Source organism: Charadrius vociferus, unplaced genomic scaffold (genome assembly GCF_000708025.1).
Source record: "Charadrius vociferus isolate BGI_N301 unplaced genomic scaffold, ASM70802v2 scaffold134, whole genome shotgun sequence".
Lineage (NCBI taxonomy): Eukaryota > Metazoa > Chordata > Aves > Charadriiformes > Charadriidae > Charadrius > Charadrius vociferus.
The window spans coordinates 7,166,531-7,192,388 of NW_009648333.1; the positions used below are offsets into that span (position 1 = coordinate 7,166,531).

Sequence of the window (25,858 nt, forward strand, 5' to 3'; positions counted from 1 at the left end):
TATGCAAATATTGTTTGTCAAGGTTTATGACTGATAAAACTATTTTTGGTATTTTCAAGGATACTGATATATTGGCAGTGTAAATTACATTTGTATTCAGGCATCAGGTGAACAAGGGGCAACAGAGGAATGAATGACTAAATTTAAATAGGCTGTAACAACACTTCGAATGTTAATTCCACTGCATTTCTGCCATTAATGTAATGGAGTCAGTAATTACATATCTGTGAACATTTATCAGGCACATTTTTAGAGGAGTTAACTATTCCTATTCTTACAACGTACTGCTGAAACACGTTTATTAGTACAGTTAGTTTCTCTATACTATTATTCGTAGTCTAACTAAAAACAAATTGGAATTAAAGCTACGTCCATCAGATTGAGAGACTTAAGAGATACTTGACATACCTTATCAGTGCAAGTTTGGGGTTTTTGGGTTTTTGCCTTCCTTTTTTTTTTTTTTTTTTTTTTTTTACAATGAGCGTTGTCCTGAAATAATTACCTACAAAGGTAACGTTTCTGGGGGATTTGGTGTACCTAAGGGAACAAAGCAGTCTTCATCGAGGCTGGTTATTCAGTTGACGTTAGCTGGTCTTTGGTAAGATACACACAATGGAAACATGGAAGTCAAGCCACCTCATTTTTTTTTTTTTATTTGCAACATCATAATTTAAGAAATAGTCAACAAAATCTGTAGTTAATTTATCTCCAGTAGCAAATATAGTATCAAATAATTAATTAGAAGCTCCGTGCTTTATTTGTTTCACTACAGAAACTGTGAAATTTGAGCTACTGGACTGAATTAGAATTTTTCCTCAGGAAAGCGGAGTGGTTTGGTAATAACCAATGCCTCAGCCTTACTAGTGGTCAGCAGTAGATTGAGTCCTTTCCTAATTTTTTTGAGGACTTTTCCTACTACTGGTATCTCACCTTACAGATCTAGACCCTAACTTTCGAGAGCTGAGGTTTTCCGTGTTCACATGTCTAGTGGTATTCAGGAGGCACCCTCTTACACCAGAAAGAGCTGATGAAACCTCTTCTGAAACCTGAAAGAAGCAAATTGGTAGAGCCAGTGTGTTTCAAAAGAAAGGAGGATAGTTTGGACACTGAAGCATTGAATAGTATCATTAGGATTTTGTTCTTTGCTTTTAATAGCCCTTTATTCCTTAAGTTACCTGTGTGATGTTGTTCTGACTGAAGGCTATGTAAATGAAAGGAGGTCTAAAGAAGAAACTTAATTCAAAATACATTTTCAGTTGGAAATACATTTATACGATAAAGACAATCTGATAAAAGTTTTGTGAGAACCAAGGAGAAACTTCCCTTTGCCATTCTACAGCTATTTTGCTATGATGTATATTTCCCAGATCAACAAATCTGAGTCAACAAGTATTTAAACCTTAAATATTTTTTTGTTTTGTTTTAAAAATAAGAGGTTTGTCTTGAAAATGTCAGCGGCATCCATTGGACAGACAGAGCAAGCAGCATTTAGGAAAATCTGGATGGGTTTCTGTTTTGATTTGTTTTTTTTTCTTTTTCTTTTTTTATTTCTCCCAGAGAGATACGGTTTTATTTGGGCCAAAAAAAAAAAAAACCAAATTCAGAAAATCTGGCCAAGGAAGATTAGCAGTCAAGTGAGGCAAAATGTGTGTATACAGGGTGGTGGTTGTTGTTTATGCTTTGTCTTGTAGGGACTGTGTCTTGGGAGAGTGAATAAATAAAGCTATGTTTTGAGTAGCTAATCTGCTAGTCACAGAGTGCGAAAGGGAAGGCGTGTAGATGCCAAGCTCTGTTGGGTTAAGAAGCAGAGAGGAGATACGGGGGATCACTGGGAAGCAATCCCTAGTAGGGAATTGCTTCAGGTGCAGATGCCAGAAGCTGGGCCTGCCAGCATCTTCTGTTTCTGAGCTTGTCACAGTTCGCCTATGTTTTTGACGGGTAGCATCGCTGTTTCATCACATCACTGGAAACTGAGATCTATAATAGATGAACTTTAACTTTATTCTTTTGCTTTGTTCTTGATTCAGTGACATGGACAACTGGACATGGAAAAAATCGTTTGCTAGCCACAGGGACAAAAGCAGATTTATTTAGAATTGCGGTCCCAAGCTGCTTATTTCAGTGGGGACTGCTCATCTGCTTAATGGCATTAAGGACAAAATACCATTGACTCTGCCCCTACTGCAGCAACAAAAATAATTTTCATAGGTGATCTCTTTATAGAGAAATTCCTGTCCTAAATAACTAACTGCTTTCCTTGTTGCATCAGAAAATATCTGGATTGAGGGGTCTGGAGCACAAGTTTTATGAGGAGCGGCTGAGGGAACTGGGGTTGTTCAGCCTGGAGAAAAGGAGGCTGAGGGGAGGCCTTATCGCTCTCTACAGCTCCCTGAAAGGAGGTTGGAGAGAGGTGGGAGGCAGTCTCTTCTCCCAAGTAACAAGTGAATAGAACAAGAGGAAAAGGCCTCAAGTTATGCCGAGAGATTGGATATTAGGAAAAATTTCTTCACCGAAAGGGTCATCAAACATGGGAACAGGCTGCCCAGGGAAGGGGTGGAGTCGCCATCCCTGGAGGGATTTAAAAGATGGGTAGACATGGTGCTGAGGGGCATGGTTTAGTGGTGGACTTGGCAGTGCTAGGTTGATGGTTGGCCTCGACGATTTTTGAAAGTCCTTTCCAACCTAAATGATTCTGTGTTTCTGGATATGTTGTTAAGGTTTATTTAGTTTTGAAAAAATGCTGTTGTACCATATATTTTCACTTGTTACAAAATAGTGTGGGAAAAGCAAGTAATATTACAGTTCTGTTTGGTTTACAGATACTGACATTCATGTTGTTTCCACCCATAGATCATAAAGGCTCTTTTATTCTGCTTGGGGCATCAGCTAATGAAAATAAGTAAATGATACATGGCTGCTTCTTAACCCATTGATTTAAATGTTCTCTGTGCTTTTATCAGTAGACTGTTATCTGTTCACCCTTTTGTAGTTATTTGCACCAACAAAACTGCAATTTTCTTTGTAAAAGATGGATTTCCTTTCTCAGATTTATGCTTGTGGGTTGGGTTTTTTGGTTGTTTGAGGTTCGCCCCCCCCCCCCAGGATTTCAACTAAAACAGTCCCCTTGAGTTACCAGCATAAAGCTAGTAAATGCTCAGAGGAATTCCATGTATAAACAAGTTTAAATAAATGTAGGGTCTTTACCTGTATAGACTGAGGAAAGGAACAGAAAATTAGCAGTCTACAGCAAAAATGAGATAGTGTGTGTCATTTTCTGGACATGAGCAATAATTGTTCATGTGTCTCATCATAAGGTGTGTTTTGTCTAGTGAGTCTGATTTAGCCATCCTCTCCTATTTTCAGATTTTCTCTGGCAGAAAAGTTTTTCCAGGGGGTGGAAATAGGTAAGTTAATAAATTTTTCGTAAATGTCTAGAATCCTAATAGAGATTCACTTTGGTGACAGTTTTATGTATGGTTTGCATAGTTGGGTGGTAAATGGTAGGAGAAAAATCTGGAGGACATGTTCATTTTCAGTACCTTCATGGCAAGAATAATTTGGGATAGATCATTGTCTTTTCGAACAATGCTGGGTATTAATAGATTATTATTTTTATTATTATTCCGTTAGAGTAATAGGGAAAATTCTGCCTTTTGTTTCTAAATCTTTTCTGTCATTTTTTAATTCACTTTTTGACACTGTTCTTTTACACAGGAGAAAATTTTTGACTGGAGATAGAGCTCGTACTCACACCTTTATTCAGCAACCTGTTTTTCTTTTTTACAAAATTTTAATTTTCATATAAAAATATCAAGGTTACATTCTGAATTATGAAATCCATAAGACCAGTCTGCTAGCTTGAACATTTATTTAAAGTATACTTTTTTCCCCTTTTTAACAGACTGGTCAATTCTCTGAGTTTACAGTCTGAAAAGTAGGTGCCTTTTTGATCCAAAGCTAAAGTAGACAGTTGGAATGTTGAAATGTGCCATATTTCCTGAACACAAGTACTTAACTTGAAAGCACAGCTAAAATGAAAACTCATTTAACACTAGATTTATTTATTGGCTTTCATTATTAAATGAGATGAGGAAAAGGTTGATAACTTACTCAGCAGCATATATTGTGCAAATGTTTTAGAAATGACAAAAAAATATCAGACCTTCATCTATCTGTAAAGTGTTATAAATCAGAAAGCCATAAAATACAGGATATTCCACAGACTTCTTTGTGACTTCTAGAGCTGTCAGTGCCACGGTTTCTTTCTTTGTTCTATCAATTACTCTGCAAAAGGAGACTTTGTGGAATAAAGTGGACTAAAAAGTGGTAGGGTATCTAAGTGCAGTCAGTTACCTAAGAGAAATCTGGCCTATAGCAAAATGTTTCATGATATACATGGTTATCTGCAATCTATTCAATGATAACTTTCTATTTGAAAAAAGTAGATTTCTTCAGAGTCCAGTGAAGCAAGTAATAAAATTGTACCTAGTCACTTGATACTCCTGAAGTACTAGCTTGATTCCTTAGTGTAGTAAACATACGAGGTTAGTTTGGTTACTGCCTTCTTACCTAGTGCATTTAGAAAAAAGCAAAACAGAAGAGACAAGTGGTTGAGAATGTTATGGTGAACTTCACAGTATTGCACAAGAGCTATATGGAGGTGACATTATACGGGGCTGAATCTGAAGGTATCGAGGCAATTGCTTATTGGCAACAAACTTCTGAGTAAAACTTTGTATGGGACTTCTCTGAGTAAGATTCTTCCGATATCACTGATTGTTTTGTAGAAGTTAGTTATATAGCAGTAATAGAGCTGGATTTTTTTTTTTCCTCGCCTTTTTCTGTCATGATGATGATTTTGCTTTCATATCCTTAATGAAAACTTTGTGGGTTTCTATTCCTTTTCTCTGAATAAAGCCTATTCTGAAAAGTCTTTGGTTTTCTGTACCAAGTAGGATATTATGCATCCTTCCTGTATTAATTTAAAAGTTGTGTCTTTTTATTAGTTCTCTTTGGTTTATCTTTTTGCTTCAGCTATTAAACTTTTTGGAAGTATGAGTACACATCCTTTTTAGCTCCTTATATTTTATTGTGTGTTACCAACTGGAGTGCCTCATGCAAAACTAGTGAATCTTTTGAAATTAACAGAAAGATTTAATGCAGGCACTGCTAATCCAAGGAAATCTTACAAATGAGTAGGTTTCATTTTTATATAATCTGCTTTATGGTTCTTTTTCAAGAATTTACGTAATACCTTTGGAAGCAAAACTACCAAAACCCCGTCTTTTAGCAGAAGAAAAGTTGTCGTGTTAATTGATTCACTGGTGTACTCATGATAAACAGAGTTGTAATCTCTCCTTCACATTTATTATTACAAAACTCAGCTAAATTCTGAGAATAGGAATGAAAACTAGATTTTTATTTTTTTTTTTAAAGACTTTATAGGGTCAAATACATGTGGCTATCTCAGAACTGTTCATGATTTACACTGATCTTTTGGACTCAACACTTCTGATGACTTTATAAGGAGCTCCAAGGGGCATCTTCTGCTAATTTTTAAGATGGAAGATCTGACAGGCAAAGTGTAATTTTCCTTTACACTTGTAGTTCACTCCTTCCTTCCCCTCATATATCTATCTCTACTCTTATTTATAGCCTTACTGATTTGTCAAAATGTTACTAGATGAGCTAATTTTTCTATTTCATTCTGGTTTTGTTTTTTTTTAAGTCCCAGGAAAGCCACCTTGTCTCCTTGCTCAGTTGTTCCTGCACAGCATTTGAGTTTTGTCCTTGCCTTGCCTGTCATCGTCTTCTCTTTTCTCAGAGCGTCCCCATTTCAATGTGTCTTGTTAAGCTAGTTTACTCTTCCTTCCCACAGTGGACCCTCGTGAGTTTGTATACCCTTTCGCTACCTCATGCATATTTTATCAGAGGTCTCACACCTTCCAGTTCTCTGAACTTAGTTTCTCTGGTTTTTGGTGAAGAGAAGGCTCTGGGGAGAGCTTACTACGGCCTTCCAGTCCCTAAAGGGGGCCTACAGGAAAGACAGGACAAACTTTTTAGTGGGGCCTGTTGCTGTAGGACATGGCGTAATGGTTTTAAACTAAAAGAGGGGAGATTCAAACTAGATATAAGGAAGCAATTCTTTACCGTGAGGGTGGTGAAACACTGGCCCAGGTTGCCCAGAGAGCTGGTAGATGCCCCATCCCTGGAAACGTTCCAGGTCAGGTGGGTCTGAGCAACCTGCTCTATTTGAAGATGTCCCTACTCATTGCAGGGGGGTTGGAATAGATGACCTTTAACGGTCCCTTCCAACCCAAACTGTGCTATGATTCTATGACTGGTGCCCCTTTTTCACTTTCTGTCTCTGTTTCTGTCTGTCCCCCTCTATGTCCTTCCTACCTTCTCTCAGCTTCTGTGCAAGTTGTAATATTCCAGTTTTCTCCACTCTTTTTTTAGCTTTTGTTTGATACAGGCAGCTTCCACAGTGTCCTTGAGCAGGGAACTGAGGACTTAAAACAAGATGGATTATTGCATTGATCCTGATACACTGTAGTTGTAGCATGGTCAGTGCAACCTCACTGAAACTAGGTAATTTAGGAAACTGAAAAGTCTTTGAATGTATTTAACTTGAGGGCTGTCTTCTAATATTTCTCATAGCCTGCTTTTAAATCATTCATGTGATGGTGTGCTTTCGTGCAAATGGAAGTCACACACAAGCAATTTTTTTTCTTACACACTTACAGTTCAGCCAAAATATTTTGGCAATCTTGAAAGCAACTAAAAACATTAATCTGATCACTGAATATGCCTAGACAGGTTTATAAGACAGTAAGCTCTTGTCTGTAGCAAAATATAAAACTTACATTAATTTTAATTCAATGTTACATGTTTGTAAGGAAATTCTGAATGTAATAACTATTTCTCTCTCTTCGTAGCTACATTTTTTGAAAATCTTAATATTTGAGTGAGTGATAATATCCTGCTGTGATTTTTTACTAAATAATAAAAGGACTATTTATTAGGGCATATAGTGATAGGACGAGGGGGAATGGCTTTAAACTGGAAGAGGGCAGGTTTAGATTTAACATTAGGAGGAAATTTTTTACTTTGAGGATTGTAAAGCACTGGAGCAGGTTGCCCAGAGAGGTTGTTGAGGCCCCATCCCTGGAGGTGTTCAAGGCCAGGCTGGACGTGGCCTTGGGCAACCTGGTCTGGTGGGAGGTGTCCCTGTCCATGGCAGGGGGGTTGGAACTCAGTGATCTTCAAGGTCCTTTCCAACCTAAACCATTCTATGATTCTATAATAAATAGAATATAATGCTACATTTTCTAAAGCTTCCAATTTTTAATGAAAGTTAAATGTTTGCTCTACTGGTATCTTGTATTTAGGCAGTCAGCTTTACTCTACTCCTTTGCCTTTGGTAGCAACTTGTTTGATTTCATTTTATGCATCCTTTCTGTTTAATACCATATTGAGTTATTTATTTTTTTTAATACTTAAAATCTACTTGTCTACATAGAAGACTAAATAGTGCTATAAGCTATATAGAGGTAGTCCCCAGCCTCCTGCTTAAGTCCATAGGAGCTCTGAGGGTGCAAAGGCAGAATATAGGTATGAAGTGCTTGAAGTTTAAGCTTAAACATTCCTCATCCTTGTCCTCAATTACAGAATCTTTTGGCTGAGAAGGTGGAACAGCTGATGGAGTGGAGCTCAAGGCGCTCAGTCATCCGCATGAATGGAGACAAATTCCGAAGATTTGTGAAGGCTCCACCTCGTAACTACTCTGTGATAGTGATGTTCACTGCTCTCCAGCCGCAGCGGCAGTGCTCTGTTTGCAGGTAATTTATACCATCATGATCTTTTTCATCTTCCTTACGACAGTTTTCAAGTGAATGCTTTAATCAATGTGCAATACACTGAGCAGGATTGTTCTTTGCATGGGATAGATGCTTGCTATTTAACAGGCTCGTGTGTTTGTTACAGCATCTTTTCAACCGCCTTTTAATCTATATGTGAAATTTTAGAAGTCTTCCTAGTTTGCGATTTTATTAAATTACAGTTGAATAAAGTTTCTGCAACTGAGGAAGACTTTCTCTTTTAAAAATCCACTTTATTTTATTATCAGTCAACCATGATCTTCCCAAAGACATTTTGTGACAGAAGTGATTCATTACCATTTAATAATATGACACTTCACAGATTTCTTCAGTTAAGCGGTGTCCAAGGCTCTGATGCAGATGTGAGTTACCCTGTGATTTCACAGCTTTGGACAGTTCTTACGTGCAAGCACCTTTTTCCACCAGTACATGCTTCTGGTGGCATACTGTCTGGCAATGCACTTCGATATGTTCCGGTGGCTCCTTTTAGAATGTGTGGGTCTAAGTTCACGGTCTTTCTCTGCAAGTTCCTAGTTCAGTAAGTTAATCCAAAAATGACTAATGACAGACAAGGAAATAGGGCCAAGGGACTGTAAGGTAGTCATGCACTTAATTACCTTACTAAATCAGAAACTGAGCTAATAAAACCTTCTTCAGCCAAAATATGCATTAGAAATTATTGTGTTTAGTAATAGATGAGATTATTGTGCAGGGAGTTCTAAACAGTTATTAAATAGGCAGCAAAAATACTCCATGGAACTATGAAATACATATGAAAAAAATATTATTTCTTGCTTTTAAATAGGTGTACTTTAAACAATACACAAAGTTGGTAAATGTAGCAACTTGTTAGATTTCTTAGGTGTTGGAATGCGGCATTTACAGTAGAAACTTTAACTTGTGTACATGTAGTCATGTATGTTTTATATTAGATTTTTTTATAGATTAATTTTTTGTCATTGAAGTCAGTTGGTCAGTTTCGAGTGAGAGTATATAAATTGCATTCCTATGAGTTCACCCTGCACATCTGAACTGTGAAGGTGAAGCAGTTAGGTACAGAAGCTTCCCACCATTCTTAAGTCAAAGGAATTTTTTCTTTAAAACTTCCAGCACTTGGTTGCCGCTATTTCTTCTTTGTGTTGCCGGAGTTCAAATTTAGGACATGAAATAGGAGTTGAGAGTCTACCATATTGTTTTAAATCATTCCTTATTTTCCCACCTGGTGGATAAAGCTGCAGGAGATGTGCTAAGTTCAGCTTCATAAGGGTCAGTGTAATCTTCATTATAATGGCCATAGCAAATTCTTTCCCTGTGTTATGTACAGCTCTTTTGTAGGGCATGTGAAAACAACATAAATACTGCAGTTATTAAGGAAGTTAATTTTGCTTACAACTCTATACAGTTTACTGGATTGAAAAAAGCTTATAAACTTCATCCTGTAATATGCCTGGCTAGCCGTTTACGTACAGAAGCAACTGAAAATCTTTAAGCATAAAATGAAAGAAAAAATCAACATACTGCTTTCAGTTGGGTTTGTTTAGATAAATGTGAGGTTGCCATCCACTTTTTCATGTGAAATAAAAGGAATTAAATGTGGTTGATCGTACTGCACATAAAACTATTATCAGGAAAATCGACATTTTCAAATCAATAGCTAATTAATGGACAGGAGCACTGAAAAGATACACAGAACTGAAATGCATGCATTACTTTATTGTTAGCTGTTCACTAGCCACTTTGCCTAAAGGAAAAATAGATTTTTAACTTAATCTGCAATGTTCTGTGAGGATACTTTTGTCCAAGATTTAAGTTAACTGTTACTTATGAAAATATTTTCAGGACAATTGTATACAAAAAAATCAATGTCATATTTCAAATACAAAAAAGCAGCTAGACTGAAATCTTTGGCTTTGAATAACTTTGTCACAAGAATTAGTACTTTTTTTTTCCCCTCTAAAATTTGAGCCACAGAATTATCTAAAAAAAAAATTGGTTTTGTCTTCCCCCTTTGGTGGCTAGATTTGACATTTCAGTATTTTATCTATCCTAAATGTCTAGTTTATAACGAACAGGGGTGCAGTATTTTCAAAAGAGAAAGAAAGATGTTTGTGTGCTGCTGTTGCATAGAGCTAAGTGAAATGCTAAGCATGAAAAACACGACATTATACAAAAAAAAAAAGGTAAGTAACAAGATGGGGAGCAATGATAGGAAATGTGGTCCTTTTCTGGAAAAGAGCAGTGAAAGCTGATCGTCATTCGAGCAGGCCCTTGCAGATTTGCATGTTTGAGGCCAGAAGACATCATGTGTGTCCTATCTTGTTAAAATAAACTGTATTCTTTGTGATTTTGCACGCGGTTAGAATGTGTGTTGTTAAAATGAGCCCCTGCTTACAATAAAATCAGTATGATTTTTCTGGTATGTGTTTTGAATGATTGTGGCACCAAAGATGGAGAGGTAGTTTCATGCATTCATAAAGCTAATGTCACTTTTGGCACCCTTCAAAGTGAATGCAAAGTTAATTTGGTGATCCAAGTTCTCTACCAGACTATTGTGCCTGTCCATTGCTGAAAAGTGTAGTTTGGGTGTTGTCTAGAAGGTACGAAGGAAAGATTTCCCCCCCACACATCCCCATCCTTTTTAACACCAACGAAGTTCCAAATTTTGGATAAAACTTGGTTGAGGTGATCTTAGCCAAGTCTTAAAATGCTTGGAGGCGTGATATTTAAACATTTAAAAAAGGTCTTACCTATCCGTATAGCAAGGACCTACATATGGAAAGCTGACCGAATTTGTCTCAGAGAATCCAAGGCTTTTCTGTGCACAGCAAGGGGGGCATTATTTGTGAAAGTATCTGGAAATAATACCACCTTCCTCTTCAAATGCCACATACAAAGAAATCCCTGGGACTCCAGATATTTGGATGAAACTTTTCTATGTAAAAAAAAAAATATTCTTTCAGGCAAAGGATCTGATCTTTTTTCTGTAAAACCAGAGCATATTGTGTGTTTTGTAGGTATTCTCTAACAAAAGTTACTTAACGTAAGATCTTTCTTGGAATAAGAAGGGTTTCTTTATCATTGCAGGACATAAATACATAATCTTATGTATCATCTTGAGAAAGATCAATTAGAAAAATGTTTTGAATGCTTTGCCAATTTTTTGAAGCTTACCTGTTCATCCAATGCTAGACTTGTTTGTTCCTGATATACGTCATATTGTTGTATTTAATGCTTTCCCTTTCCTTAATTTTGCTTTATTTGCTTCTAATTTTTGACGTTAACCCTTTTCAATATAGACTTTTGAAAGTTAGAAATCATATATCTGCATTAGTGATTGGAATTTATTCTATGCCCAGAACAAATTAGGTTGATTTATAGATGTTTCTAAAAGACAACTACCAATTTGTCATCTTTGAGACAGAGGTTGGTTCCCTATTCGTCTTAATGAAATACTTTCACAAACTGTGGACTGGAAAATATACCTGTAGGCTATTTGAATCAATCCAGTCCTAACACATGAAGGCTTCTGTGACCCAGCACCTCAGTATACATATTAGTAGTGCCTCTAGAGTGTTTTTCGGGGAAATTCTGTCTTTGTCCTAAAGCAGAATTTGGGGTACAACATTTCCATGTAGCTTTCTGGACAAGCAAGTTTCAATTTTCTGGTCCAAAAAACTATTGAAAGCTATCTGATGCCTTCACAACTGTGTAAGCGGTAGCATAAACGTCAGTTTTCCTGTTGACATGATTGTTTAAGTTCAATATGACACAGCTGGTATTGAGAGATGAATTAACCGTAAGAGATTATATATCCTGTGTGCTCTCAAATGTGAAGTCATTGGTGGGGATGGGATGTGTTTCTAACAGTTGAAGGTGTGAGGTTTTTTCCATGCATGTTTGGAAACGTATTTGATTAAACAGTTTTGGTCCCAGGAAATTAAGCTCAGTTAGTCTTAACTGACTTTACAAATTATTACTATACATATTATTACTATTCTTGATGTACATACTGTGCAACAGCACATTGGAAGCAGATACCGAAGGGCCCTTTGATGCACTGCGATGATGAATCAGTTTGGGTTTTTTTGGTTTGAATGAACAGTCAGAAATAATCTAACACTAAACAGTGACTCCTTGGGGTATAAGACCAACTTCCCTTTTTCCTTCATGCTTAGGTATTCATTCAACTATGTAGTTTCTCTCTGTTACCCACACCATTCAGTCACACTACTTTAAAAATTACTTATGTATGTAAGAAGGAAAACAAAAGAATGGTCACTCTGAAAACAGCATCTTCATAGAGATGAAGAGACTGTTTCTCAGCCTGTACTTTGTATTGCATCCGGGCAAACAGTAACTACTAGCCTGACTTCAATGCATTTTTGGGTGAAAATTCTCTTCCAGCTTCTCTGCTCTGTGTCTTCTTGCCTCTTGCAATCTGTGCCCCCATTTTACCAACCAGACTTCAACAACCCCCCTGCTCCACTTAATTGAGTGATAGTTCTTTGATTTTCAGCTGCACGTGGGCTTTTGCTCCAGCCTGCTGAAACCATCACTGCACTGACTGTTCCTCAGCATCTTTCATTCTTATAATTAACTTGCTCTTTTTTGTTTGCTGCTGTACCATCTAATTGCTCCATAAGCAAATTATATGAGGTCTTTTGTTTTACTTTCTAAGCTCTGCTTCTCTCATCTCACTAACAGAAGCAACCATTCTGCTTTGCATACAGGTGCATATCAGAGATGTCTTGTTTTTTGCCAAACAGTTCACACTTTTGTCTGGTTCATTTTTCAAATTCATTGTTGGGATATTTTCACTTAGAAAGGGAAATCTGGGTCAGAGAAATGAAACCGATCACTTGAATTTTTTTCCCCAACAGCTGAGGCCCATCAACAAGAAGATGCATATTTTGTTTTGTTGTTTTTTTCCTTAGAGTAGTGTTCCTTGAAAAGATCAGAGTAGTGTCAAAGGCTAAAAATACTGAGCTTCAGAGGATAGGATCTATACATTGACCCGTGCCACTAGTTTGTTATGTGATAATGGTTAAAACATGTAAATTAGACATGTACATCTCTCTGTGAATTTCAGGCTACCTGAAACAAATGGATTTTGTTTTGCACACTTTCTACTGTGCTTGTTTATGTTTATGAATTCCCAAATGTTTCTTTTAAAGCTGTGACCAGAATTAGCATCATAAATGATCAGGAGAAAAATGCAGAAATGCATCTGAGGAATACTATAGTACTGGCAGGTGACCACTTGTGGAGACAAACTTGTAAACTGCACAAACTGAAAATTGTGTTGTTTCAGTCCTAGGTGATGTTTAATAGTATTTTACTGTGGAAGTAACAAACCTGCTTCCAGATTCTTGGAAAACACCGTTTTTGCAAAACAGTGTTTTATGAAGAAGAGGCTAGAAATGGCTGGTAATGGAGAGGAGTTTATGTAGCCATTAATTTTCTTTGCCCCCATGTTGACCAGACTATTGTATTTTTAAAAGCTTCAGAAATTTCATTTTATTGAAAGGACCACTGATTACTCCCATTAGCTGAAGTTGTGTATGTGTCTATAAATACATATGTGTGTGTAAATATACATGAAGTATATACATAAAATGTATAGATAGGATGTGAGGGAGATGGGCCAATTTTGCAGGTACGGCACATGTTTTCTAAAGACTTCTTTTGTTGCATTTGAGTGACAGGGGTGAATTCTGTCAGAAATTATTAATGGCATCTATTGGAACAGCCTTGTAGCTATTGCGGAAAGCTTGCTGCAGAATGAGCTCAGTCAGCTGCTTGAGCTATTCCTTCTGTATTTCTTACGAGATTATATAAAAGGTAAGTTACAATTCAACATATAGTTTGTGTATTTTTAAGTTTTGAGCTTAATGTAGTACGTGTTTCATAAAGGGTATGTTGTTGCCTTCTGCTGTTGACTCACAATGTGAGGAAGTAAATGACAAAATATGTGAGAGAAGAAATTCCACATGATTTTATTAGCATCCGCCCTATCAATGAGACCTCTGAGAGGAGGTTTTTAATCTAGAATAGAGAAGAATTCTGTTGGTTTCTTTGTTCAAGAAGATATCTTGGAGAACTGTTTTCAAGTAGCCGATCAAAGAGTAGGTCAACAGCAAAAAGAATTCTGACAGTCAAGGAGGTGTCATCAGAAAGAAGAAACAGGATCCTCTGCCTTTCAGTTTTTGCTGGTTGATCAAGAGCGGGTAGTGAGAAAATCATTGACAGGTCTCTTAACTGTAGTGAGAGGGAATTATCTTTTGAACTTTTGTTCAAAGAAGGAACAGGAAATGTGGAAGGAGCTGTTGAAAGTTTTGCAATTGCTTTTCCAGTGCACTTCAGGATCTTGATAGAAGTATTGATGAGACCTGTTTAGTAGGACAGTAATTTTATGCCTGCATCATGAGAGACTCCTTCTTCTTGTGGTCACAATTTTAGTTTTCATTTTTTTACTTTGCAACTTCTAAAAAAATATGATCTCCTAGCCTCTTTTCATCTGCAGAATATTGGAAATTTCATGGGATGCTGTAAATAGGATGGCATGGATTTTAGCTTTCTTTCTCCTATTATAGATATCTAGATTGCATAAACAGTGTAGTTTTCAACTACTGTCCGTATCCTTCTCATTTTGTTGTGTGTGGTGAATTTTCTGGGCACATTTGTAGATTCTTCAGTGCTTTTTCATCATGACATTGAGTCAGCCTAAACAAAAATAAAAGCAAATAAGCATCCTGAATTTATTATCTTCTTGATGCTGAAAAGTTGTTCAAATATGCGCTTAGCCCCTTCTTCTCTTCATTTGGGGAGAGCCATTCCAAATAAAAACCAGAAGTTGCCTTGGAGGTAAATTGCTGCACTGACCACAGTTTACTTTAAAGAAATGGAAAAGAACAGGTAGGTGACCTGGTAGTGCATTCTTTGCCAATTGTACATTTTTAAGTGTTTTGTACAGTCCACGGTATGCCAAAAAGTAATGCTTCACTGCTTGCTTTGGCAAACTTTCCACAGTCTGTTTTATTCTTTTCCTAATATTCCGTTTGTACTTTCCTTACTATAATGTTAGACTAATAGAATAAAGTTAATCTAATTTAATGTAGCTCAAGCTATACAAATCTGATTATCTGCCATAGACACCCACATAATTAATGCTCTTAAATAAAACTTTTAATATTTCATGAGCACCTTTTGTGTAAAATTTTGTAGAACATTTATTTAGCGGCTTACTTTTCAGTACCATGAATTTTTTAGGTGAGTCTAATACTAGTATTCCCTTTTGATCTGGCCACTATTTTCTAGTAGCTGTTTAATATTACTGCTGCTGTTGCTAGTTCCTGTGTTGCTGTTATGATGAAATTCTTAAAAGGTGACTGTAGCAGCGGTAACATTTCAATCTTCTCTGTCTATCAAAAAATCCTGTCAAACTGACAAGAGCAGTGCTAACATATTATTGTTCTGATGAGTTCATACCAAGTGTAGTTCTGCCCTATGCTTTTATGGTATTTCATATAATTATTATAATAATTTCATATAATTAAGATTACTTCATAGACACAAACTGATAGAATCGATATTAACTAATGCTGGAGATAGGTAGATAAGAAGTGACAGATTGATATTGCCTGATGTTAACTGGAAGTTTCATTTTTTTCAGCCAAGTGCTTATGCTTTTTACTATTATTGTATCTGAAAAGGATTAAACAATGCTACAAAAAGTTACTAATGTGATTACATTGGCATTGCATCCCTTGGAAATTGTACAGCGGGCTGTAGGATGTTCTTCAGTTCTGGACGTAGCAATCCTCTAACTTTGTATTCCTGCCCCTCCTTGTTTCACTCTCGCTTCTCCCCACCCCTCAAGAGCTGCTGTGGGCTGTGTTACAGAATGCTTTACTATCTTCAGTGCGGGGATGGAATCGTGCTTTGAATCTGTTACAGAAAGCCTAAGACAACCTTTTGCAAAGTGACACTTTCTACCTATTATATTGATTCAAAAGAGTTCAAAGATGCAAAATACATGGAGAACATCGGAAACAAGAGCGTTCTCTCAAATAGTGGGGGCATAACTGGAATATCTGAATTTCCCAGAAATACTGTTTAATCGCAAGTGAAAGATAGACTTGGAAGAATCACGGCATCAGAAGTGATTTTTATCTTGTTTTTATAATAAAAATGGTCCAGCTTTAATATAGCAGGTTTAATAGAACAGTGCCCTATAGATATTACTTAAGATCTTACAGTGTTCCTTTGATGTTGTTTGACTGCCCTCTTCAGGAGGACACTGCATATGTTAGTCTGCTTAATGTTAGCATCTGTTTCTAGAAATAACCAATCTAATGCCTAAATCACTTTTTTTTTTTTTTAATAATTGCAAACTTTGCCCATTGAATAATTGTGTTAAGTAGCAAATTTTAGTCAGTTAGTAAGGGTGAAAGTTGAATTTTGTTGTGCTTCATAAGATTTTGGTTTTTGGGGGACTAACAATTGATAAAGTTTCATTTTAACTTCTTTATTTTATGACAGATTTCTTTCGTGTGCAATATACTCCTTGATATGACACAACTCTGCTGGAGTTCTATGCAATATAGATCATGCCTAAGGCTGATCTCAGTTACGAGGACATGGAGAGGGTCTTATGACAGCTGTGGCTCCATAATCCTCTTCCCTCCTTTGCTCTCAAAATCCAATATGTATGTTGTCTGTTTAGTGCAGAGCTCCTCTTGCAACAAAAAGATTTTTGCATCTGCAGCTTTTAAATAAAGAGCATTCTGCACCATCAAACATGTAGAACTGGTTTTATAGAAACACTGTTTTGAGAAAAGCTGTAAAACACATGTATTTATACTATTTCTGCATGTTCCCACACGCAAAGCTAAGTTGCCAAGTGGTAGAACCTTGATTTGACCTCTACAACAGATACGATTAATTAGTAATATGGAAATAATTAGCAAAGGAGCCTGTGTGAAGCCAAAAGTACTGCAAGGATCCTTTCAGGTGTTTTGTCCTCTTCTTTTTTTTTTTTTTTTTTCTTTTTTTTTTTTTTTTCCCCTCCTGAATTATTCATTGATATGGATTTGTCCTGTGGAAAAACCTGTGGGTTTTATGGTTCTGTGATTGTGTCTTTAGAGACCATCTCTTCTGGTAAGGTTCCCAGAATTCTTCTCCTGGAATTACGTTTTTCCTTTCAGTGCAGACAGGGCAAAGGTGTTTGTTTTCCTCTTAAAATGAAGGAATGAACAAACAAAACCCAACCAACCAGAAAACCCTCACCGGAAGGTACAGCCGTGAGTAAAGCCAAGAGGAGACTTTCTGACAAATTTGAGTAGTAACAATATGACTTTCTAGTGACAACAGAAAAGATTATTTACCCAATACATTGTGCAAAATTATCCTTTCTCAATTTTAAAACATGTTTTATGAAGTAATCTCGAGTGTATTATGCTACTTACAAAGCTACTGTTCTATTAGTTAGTAACATTTCCCCAGGGCTTAGCAGTTTCCATGGCTCTTTCCATGGCTCTGCTCTTTTAGGAAGATGACTACTGTTGCATTCCTGTGTTAGTTTTCCCCTACTTTCAGAATTCCTTATGCGCAGCTGTCTTCAGGCAGTAAATCCTGACACCGTACTCAAGGGCCACGTAAGCATCTCCTTGCACAGACCTGTTAGCAGATTTGTATGACACTGGCCACTCCTGGTTTCTGAGGCTTAAATATGGAAAACGTTACTTTTTGTTAACAGCACCTTGCGACATCTCTGGTATAGTTTGAGTTAACACATTTTTAATTTTGGAGAAGGCAAGTTTGAAGCAAGGAGCTGCATAACTAGCTGAAACATTTTTAACTGATAATATGGGTGTTGAGAATCATACTGCAAGTGCAATTCATCTAACCTCTGCAACTGGTTATAGAATCTTTTTTTGCCAGCGAATGGACGTTTGTTTCTTTTCCTTGACAGGCAAGCTAATGAAGAATATCAAGTGCTGGCTAATTCATGGCGCTATTCATCTGCTTTTTCAAACAAACTGTTTTTCACAATAGTGGATTATGATGAAGGGGCAGATGTTTTTCAACAGGTAAATGTTGGATACTGTAAAACATTCTTAATTTTTAGAACTAAATGTTGATTTGCCAAACGATACCAGACAAATGATTTTCTGTGTGTAGATGTGTACCTCTGTGATTTGTATACAAATTTTACCTGGTTAAAAACACCAGGCGCTGTGGTTTCTATGACATTAGTGAAGACAGATTATACAAATAGCCACTTCTAGTATTTTCTAAGTATAGTTTATCATGTTTAGTTATAGATGACATGATATGTATGCGATTTTTTTCAACCTATTGTTAATGTCATTTTTTAGAACTAAGTACGATGCAACTAACATTTGCATTTAAAGATTTCCTGTATTTTATCTCTAAGGGGAAAAAAGCTCTTAACTAAAAGAGCCTTTTAATTTCTTTTATATAATAAAATATTCTTCAACTCCAGTAATATTTGTATTTGTCTGGAAGCTCTTCAGGGAAAAGAGAAGACTTTTACGTAGTGGCTGAGTGAAAAATCAATTGTTGGAGAACAGTCCAAGGCTCCCTCTTGGATTGAGTGGTCAAGGCAAAATACATCCCTTGAAAATTAATACTGACGTGCTTTTCTCTAATATTTGTCTATTGATTGAAGCAAAAAATGCAGATTAAAAGGAGTGACAAGTTTTGAAGTTCTTTGTATTTTTAACCACCTTTTGGTGAAATGTGTGGTTTAAAATTTTCAGGAAAAAGGTTTAACATTTATTTTAAAAACACTTAATTTAAAAAGTTTAATTACAGTGTTTAGTAGATATTTTTGCTTCCAATTGACACCTTAGAATGTATTGTGTAAAGAACGGTTATTAATGGTTTAAGATTTTGCTTTAAAATTTTTAGTTCAAATAAGCTTTAAAATCATCTTATGTTATCCTACATGGTTGCAATAATATAAACTATGTTGTTTGATCTTGCCTTAAGCCAATCAATACCTATTAGAATAGTCTAGTCCAACTTGTTCCTTGGGTAAAATGGCACAGATTTGGTTTATTTCAGGTTGTATGCATGTAAAGTCACGTAAAAGACCAAAATAGATGAAAATATGTAAGTTTTTGACTATCTTGGAGAAACACAGTGTTAAGAATAAGTGATACTAATGACCATTTGAAGATGGATTTGAGGGAAATGTAGTTCTGACCTTCTGTTTACGTGTGCAAAAAAAGTTATGTAGTACTGATGCCATAGCAAAAAAAAGACACCACCCCAAAAAAGTAACTTGACTTCAATCTTTCAGCTTTCACTCTGTTTGTAGAGAAATGACAAAGTAGTTGCAGACCAACTGCCCCCAAACTCTATACGATGTCAGAAGGTTTCTGCATCTCAAAGGTTTCTGTATCTTACAAAATATTTTATTAAACTATTTCACAACATTTGTCTTTGCCTTTCTCAGAATATTATTTTATTTCCAAATCAGCTCACTAAAGAACAGAGCTATTTTTTTGTGTAGATGGAAAATATTTTCATAGCTGGTGATTTCTATTGATAAGTTCAGTTCTGTACTTTAAATATTATGTTTTGGTAATGTAATAAAACTCATTTGGCAGGAATGAAACAAGTTTACTCTGCATTTGTTATTTGGAGATCTCCATATTGCATAATCTCTAAGTATTTCCCCTGATTTTGTTTATGTTCATTTTCATTTTTTCCAAGTGTTTTATTGCACTATTTCTGAGATGGACTGAATATGGAGGAATTTTATATAGTAAAATGATATCCTCCTATACCACCTTGCAAAGGTGAAGTCAAAATTTAAAGTGGCAAATGTAAATGTAAATCTATTTGTTTACCACCCTTGACTTTTTTGATATACTGTGAATAGTTCCAGTGGCACCAAGACATGCATTAACAGTCATGTAATTTCCAGGGCAAGTTGTGTAGTCTAAGCTAATTATTTAGGGATTTCTGGATTCAAAAAAAAAGTCTGGTCGCTAGTGGATAGTCTGTCCTGAAGCCAGTGGAAGGCTAGATGAATAGTTTAGTTAACTATGGCTTGGTGAGAGCTAGGCAAGAGAAACAACATCAAGCTGTTTGAACACTTCTTCTCCCCCAGAATGATTACCTAATATACTTTAATAGGTTGGATGGGTGTAGGGGTCTCTGTTTCACTAATTACAGGGAAGTTCTTCCAGCGTGTGAGAACTTGAAAGCGTAAGATAGCTTCCTCAGAAAAGCTTGTGGGTGAAATACTCTGATTAATTAAACATCCCAAAGAATCTACGGGAAGGAATACCCTGACCACTCTTTTTGCACTCTTCTTATACATGAAGATGTATAAGAGTAACATATGGAGGCAAATAATATTTTTAATGCTAGTTAGATTTGTGTTGTCTTATACACAAAGGGTAAACATTTTTGAGGATATAGTTACTAATTTTTTTTCTTCTATTTCTCCTGGTTTTATAGCTGAATATGAACTCTGCCCCGACTTTCATGCATTTTCCTCCAAAAGGTAAACCCAAGAGAGCTGATACATTTGACCTGCAGAGAATCGGATTTGCAGCTGAGCAGCTAGCTAAATGGATAGCTGACAGAACAGATGTTCATGTAAGTCTTTCGACAATTTTAAAAGTTGAAGCCAAATGTATCTTTGTCGTCTGAGACAGCCTGATGACAAATTCTGTCTTTCCTTAATACTTCTTCTTTCCTCATGTGTAGGTTCTAGAACACGTTAAAAAAAAAAATAAAAAAAAAAAAGAAATATAGTCATGATGCTTGTGGTAACTTCTGCAGTTTGCAGGTTATACTCCGTTCTTACTCTGTTATATTTTATGTACTCTTATTCTGGATGAAAACAAGCAGTCATATTGTGATAATTAGTTGTTAATGAGTAAAATGTGCTTTGGAAAACTATATACAGAACAGATAGATCCAAAGCAGCTGCTCCTGACATGACCAGCAAATCTGTTGAAGAAATACTGTTTTGGAGCTGAACAGTTAAAAATGATGCTTAAAACTTTTTTCACATTATGTGCTTCTTAAAGGACGTAACATTTTTTCTTATTTAAGTATACCTTTAGGGATTAGTCTTTCTGCCATGAAAACAGATTTCACATGCTCCCTGTTTGTTTATATGGTAGGTGATCTGTGTGTATGCATTTATTTCTGATATGTATTTGCATTTGTCTTTTCCAGATTAGAGTGTTCAGACCTCCTAACTATTCTGGTACAATTGCACTGGCTCTTCTGGTGTCTCTTGTTGGTGGCTTGTTATATCTGCGAAGAAATAACTTAGAGTTCATCTACAACAAAACTGGCTGGGCCATGGCAGCTCTGGTACGCAGATTTTCCTTACTAATATGCTTTTTATTAGTTTCTTATCTTAGCAAATGTGACTTCATTACTTGCATAGTAAATTAAAAACCATTGCATTAATACATTGTTCGGAACAGTACTATCAGACAAAGATTAATAATCTAGATTTTGGGGCTCATTCTCATAAGCAGTGTGTATCAGTTACTATGAGTGATTCACTGAAAATTAGCAAATTCTCTGCTGGTTAGCTGCAGATTTTTGTTTGAACTTTAACAAGAAAATATTTCCAATAAAGTGTTACTAATGTTCCCTGCTGTCATTCAACTTTCAACTTTTCTGTATATGCGGTAATGTTATCATTAGTTTAGTGTGGATATTAATGTCAGACTGTATCGCTTTAGAGTAATGAAAGGTTAAGAAAAGTAACAGAAGCTTTTATATGTTTGTAAGAAAATGATAAAAGAACTAAGAAACATAGAAAAAGGTGGAATTCTTTCAAAAACTGTTTTCAGTAGTACTGACCTTAACATTCCACTATTAACCTAAATGAGAACAGGATGATCTTATAGGAACTCTGAGGAAATTCTAAAACTAGCCAATAGTCTGAAATATTAGTCACCTAAACCCTCACGGCCATAAATAATGATTTAAGGTTTAATATGCTTAACTATGTATTGCAATGTGTTTGTTTATATCATGGTTTTCAAATAACTGAGTAGACTGATGAAAAATATGGGCTGTGCCCCATAGTCAGCTGTCTCAGTCTTAGATAGGAAATAGCATGCAAGGATGGTAGATGACGGTTAAGGTGTATCAATTAGTGTTCGTTACTCTGCCATCATTGTGACTGACAGAAGAGGAAAAATCTGAGAAGAGGCATCAAAGGCTTAATTTTCAGGGACATGGAGTCTAGGTTTATCAAGTACAATCCAACATTTTACAGCTTAATAGAGCTCCTTCCTTCTGTATTAACAATATACTAATTGGGAACAGTGCTTTTAAAAAAATTATCCATGTATTTTGTACAACATAAGCCAAGCTTTTCTTCTTTTTCCATGTAAATGGTTATCTATTCGCTTCATCATTTTGAAGACTTTTTCTCAGCTTGCGCCAATCTGAATGAACCTTTCTTGAAAGCATACGACTAGGATTGTAGATGGAATATGAGTTTACTTGTGCAGCAGCTTTCATATTTCATTTCTCATCTAGGCTCTCTTTCCCATGAAAGCCTGGACCAGGTGGTCTTTTGAGGTCCCTTCCAACCTGGGTTATTCTATGATTCTGTCTATTTTAGCTCTACTGGAAGTAGGTTACTGATATATCCTATAATTGGTTTTGCCTTTTCAAAGACACGTCGTGTTGATGTTTTGCTGTTTTTCTCCAATTCAACAATATCAGAAGATACCTTCTTTTCTGACACTTTTAGCTGATGGGCTCGTTGGCAGCCTTTATTAAATGAGTTCAAAGATGAAGTTCCCTAGTACCCATTGGTCTCTAGTTCATTTTTATATCTAAATGATTAACAAGATCTTAAAGCAAGCTCTTTGTTCAGAGTTCCTTAATATTTGGCATTACTCTTGAATAACGGCTACTGATAATGCTGTTTCTCTCCTGTGCTATCATAGCATTTCCTGCTAGTGTACATGGCATACATTCTTTGTTTAAGCGGTTTGTTAGTCTACCCTGTACATTGAGGAAGGCATAAAGAACAAGATTTCGAATAAACCACCAACAGGACAAGATTTCAAGTAGAATGATGTTTCCTTTTGATCCAGAGAGCCAGGGGCAGAATGTCTTCTTTGTTCCAGGGTGTCATTGGAGTATCCTGAGCTCTAGCACAGAGTTTTGACAGTTCCCTTCCCAAATAAGTCTGTCATATTTAGTTCCATATATTTTTCTAGATTACCAGTATTTTTCAATGATAATACTTTTTAAAGATACACTGCCACTAGAAAGTTTGATATGTATCAGCCTAACATTTTTGGACTCGTAATCTCTAGAGATCACCTCAGTAAAACAATAATTAGCACACCAAATTACATGTTTGTGTCAAAAATCAAATAAAGATATGTAATCAGTGGTCTTTCCTTTGTTTAACCGTGCAGTGTGTCTCTGGAGACAGCAATTTTATTCCAGTTTCATACTTTAGGTTTTCAGATCAGAAGTTTAATGTTTGAATGTTTGGGACAATTGTGTGCTTTGTCTTGCAGGGGTTAAAAATCAGTTCTTCGAACCAAGAATCATTTTGTTACAATCTGTATTCAAAAAATATTTGAAGATATACTTAACTTCCTAATTAAATTAAGAAAATTAAAACATCAATTCTTAAAATATTTGCTGTTCTCCTTAGCAGGAGCTGGACATTTTACATCTGAATGTAACTTATAATCACATTCAACTGAACTCCAGTGGACAGGGTCAATGTCCAAATGTGGACATGTGATCAAACATTTCAAGAAATAGTATTAATGCCGTTCAGTAATTGTCATCATCTTGATTGTATTGACAAGAAATAATAGAGTTTAAAGGAATTAAGATGGCATTAATGCCATTTATTGTTATTGCTAATACCATTTCCTGTAAAATTCTGTTTACTTTAAAAATGAATAGCACTTAGAGGATGTTTTAGAAAAGGTCTTATATCTGAAATTGTATAGCAATTAATCATGGCGTTGAGGCGATGCTTCGAGTTTTCAATTGTTACTGTTCTTTTGCCTTCACAATGTTGTGAAAGCCCCGTAATGCAAAATGATGTTTTAGCAGAGGTCATGCAGTTACCACAAGTCATTTCGGTTTTATTCAGACCTACATGAACATGCAAGTTAATGTTATAAGTTCCTTCTGGTGGAATCAGCAGGGGCTCCAGATTGCAGACTTTTGCACAGATGACCTCAGTTCTGTAAAATGACTAGAATATGTCAAGATCCGTAGAAGAAAATGGGCAGTCATTAATGTATTCATTCTAAGGTATTGTGTAGTTATGATTCTCTTACATGGTGCTTTTTTCTACCAGTAAAACTTAGAACTTCTTTTTTCATAAAAGCTCATTGAAGGAAAAATGGAGAACATGGTATCTAGTTAAGGGGAGCGAGTCATGCCTAATAAAATGATTTTATGAGGGGTATAAATAACTGATAAATACTTAATTTTAAAGAATTATATTCCTCAGGAATATTTTTTCCTTTTTGAACTTGAAAAAACAAATTAAACAGGGAAAGCCTGACAAGATGCATAAAAAATACTGGAAGCCCAAGTTTTTGACAAGAGTATTGGAAATTACTTTGTTCCTTATTGATGTTTTTTACAGGTGTTGCAGGACTGAGAAAGCACAGGAGCTTTTTTTCTAAAAGCTTTAGTTTTGGGCTTTCATTGTTTTGGGGGGAAGTGTTGTACTGTTAGGTAGCCAGTATTCATTAACTATATGGAAAATATTATGTTTAATTTCAACTGAAATTCTTTCATAGATATCCTGGAATTCAGTAACTGAAAACTGTATCATTGCAATCAGACAAATCTCTTGTTTTCTTTTCCTTGGTTTTTTTAGAGCTTCGTTGTTCTGAAGAGCTATTATGTTCCCAAATGTTGGATCCTTTTTATTTAAAGGAAAACCGGGCAGTGCCTCTCTGCCTGATTGAATGATCTGTTCGTAAAAATTAGAAAAAAATTGTCCACATAAAGTGCCTCTGCTGGTTTTACTGGCAGGAGAACAGAGGATCCCAGAAATGTCGGCTGAATTTTTAATATCTACATTGATACCAAAAAGTTGTCTCATAGGTAATATTTCCAGCGCTGTTTTAGAAGAGTATTTAGGAATACAATTTTTAGTGATCTATCTAATGGTTTTGATACTTTCAAAAGCAAGACCAGAGCTTTCATCTCACACATTGATTCCAATACCAATTCACACAAGACTGTTGAATTGTTTTTGTCTTCAACATTAGACTGTGCCACAGCAATGCTATTAGTGGTTTCATCCAGTCATTGAAGCACTGCAGTCTGGTAGTATCTTGTAGGTCTTAGGCATTTTTACTTGCAATATTACCCAGAAGACTGTTAGAATGCCAAACCAGGATGACTGAGTCACGGTACATCATATCCCAAAAGATGTCTTTTGAGATCACATCCAAAATTTATCCCCTAGATTATTTTAGACTTTAATTCAAATCCTCCTATTCATCTATGGATATTTTTCCCTCTGACGTGCTAGTACAGAGATAAGGAAGGACTTCAGTCCTTAGATGTTTGCAGAGTCCTGTCCTTTTATACTGATAACAAGAAGCAATTCAGATTCTTGTCAACACTCTTCATTTCTTAAGTAGAGAGAATAAAAGGTCAGATGGTATAAACTGGACAAATTTCTAACATTTTAGATAAGGAATTGCTACATTTTAGACAACAGTACTGGTGCTGAGAGTTTACTTGTTCAGTTGGCTTGAATGTGAGCTACTAGAGGGCTTTTAAAAGCTTTTTCTTTACTAGGCTTTCCACTGTGGGTTTCTGCATGTAATTTTCAGTTTTCTTTTACGTGTATATTTCAGCTTTGCATTTATACATGTGGAATCTGGGAAGGCAAAGTCTGTGCTCAGATTCAAAGGCCTAGGAGTTGACTCTACTGAGCAAAATATGTCAAG

General features: G+C 36.0%; 1 protein-coding gene across 1 annotated transcript in view; it reads left to right on the forward strand.

Annotated features, from left to right (window-relative positions):
* TUSC3 (tumor suppressor candidate 3) overlaps nt 1-25,858 on the forward strand; it is a 101,889-nt gene that overhangs the window by 9,652 nt on the left and 66,379 nt on the right. The window contains exons 3-6 of the mRNA XM_009885042.1: nt 7,672-7,841; nt 17,854-17,971; nt 20,379-20,519; nt 21,108-21,248. Coding sequence (XP_009883344.1) covers nt 7,672-7,841; nt 17,854-17,971; nt 20,379-20,519; nt 21,108-21,248 — 570 coding nt within the window. The remainder of the gene's footprint in view (nt 1-7,671; nt 7,842-17,853; nt 17,972-20,378; nt 20,520-21,107; nt 21,249-25,858) is intronic.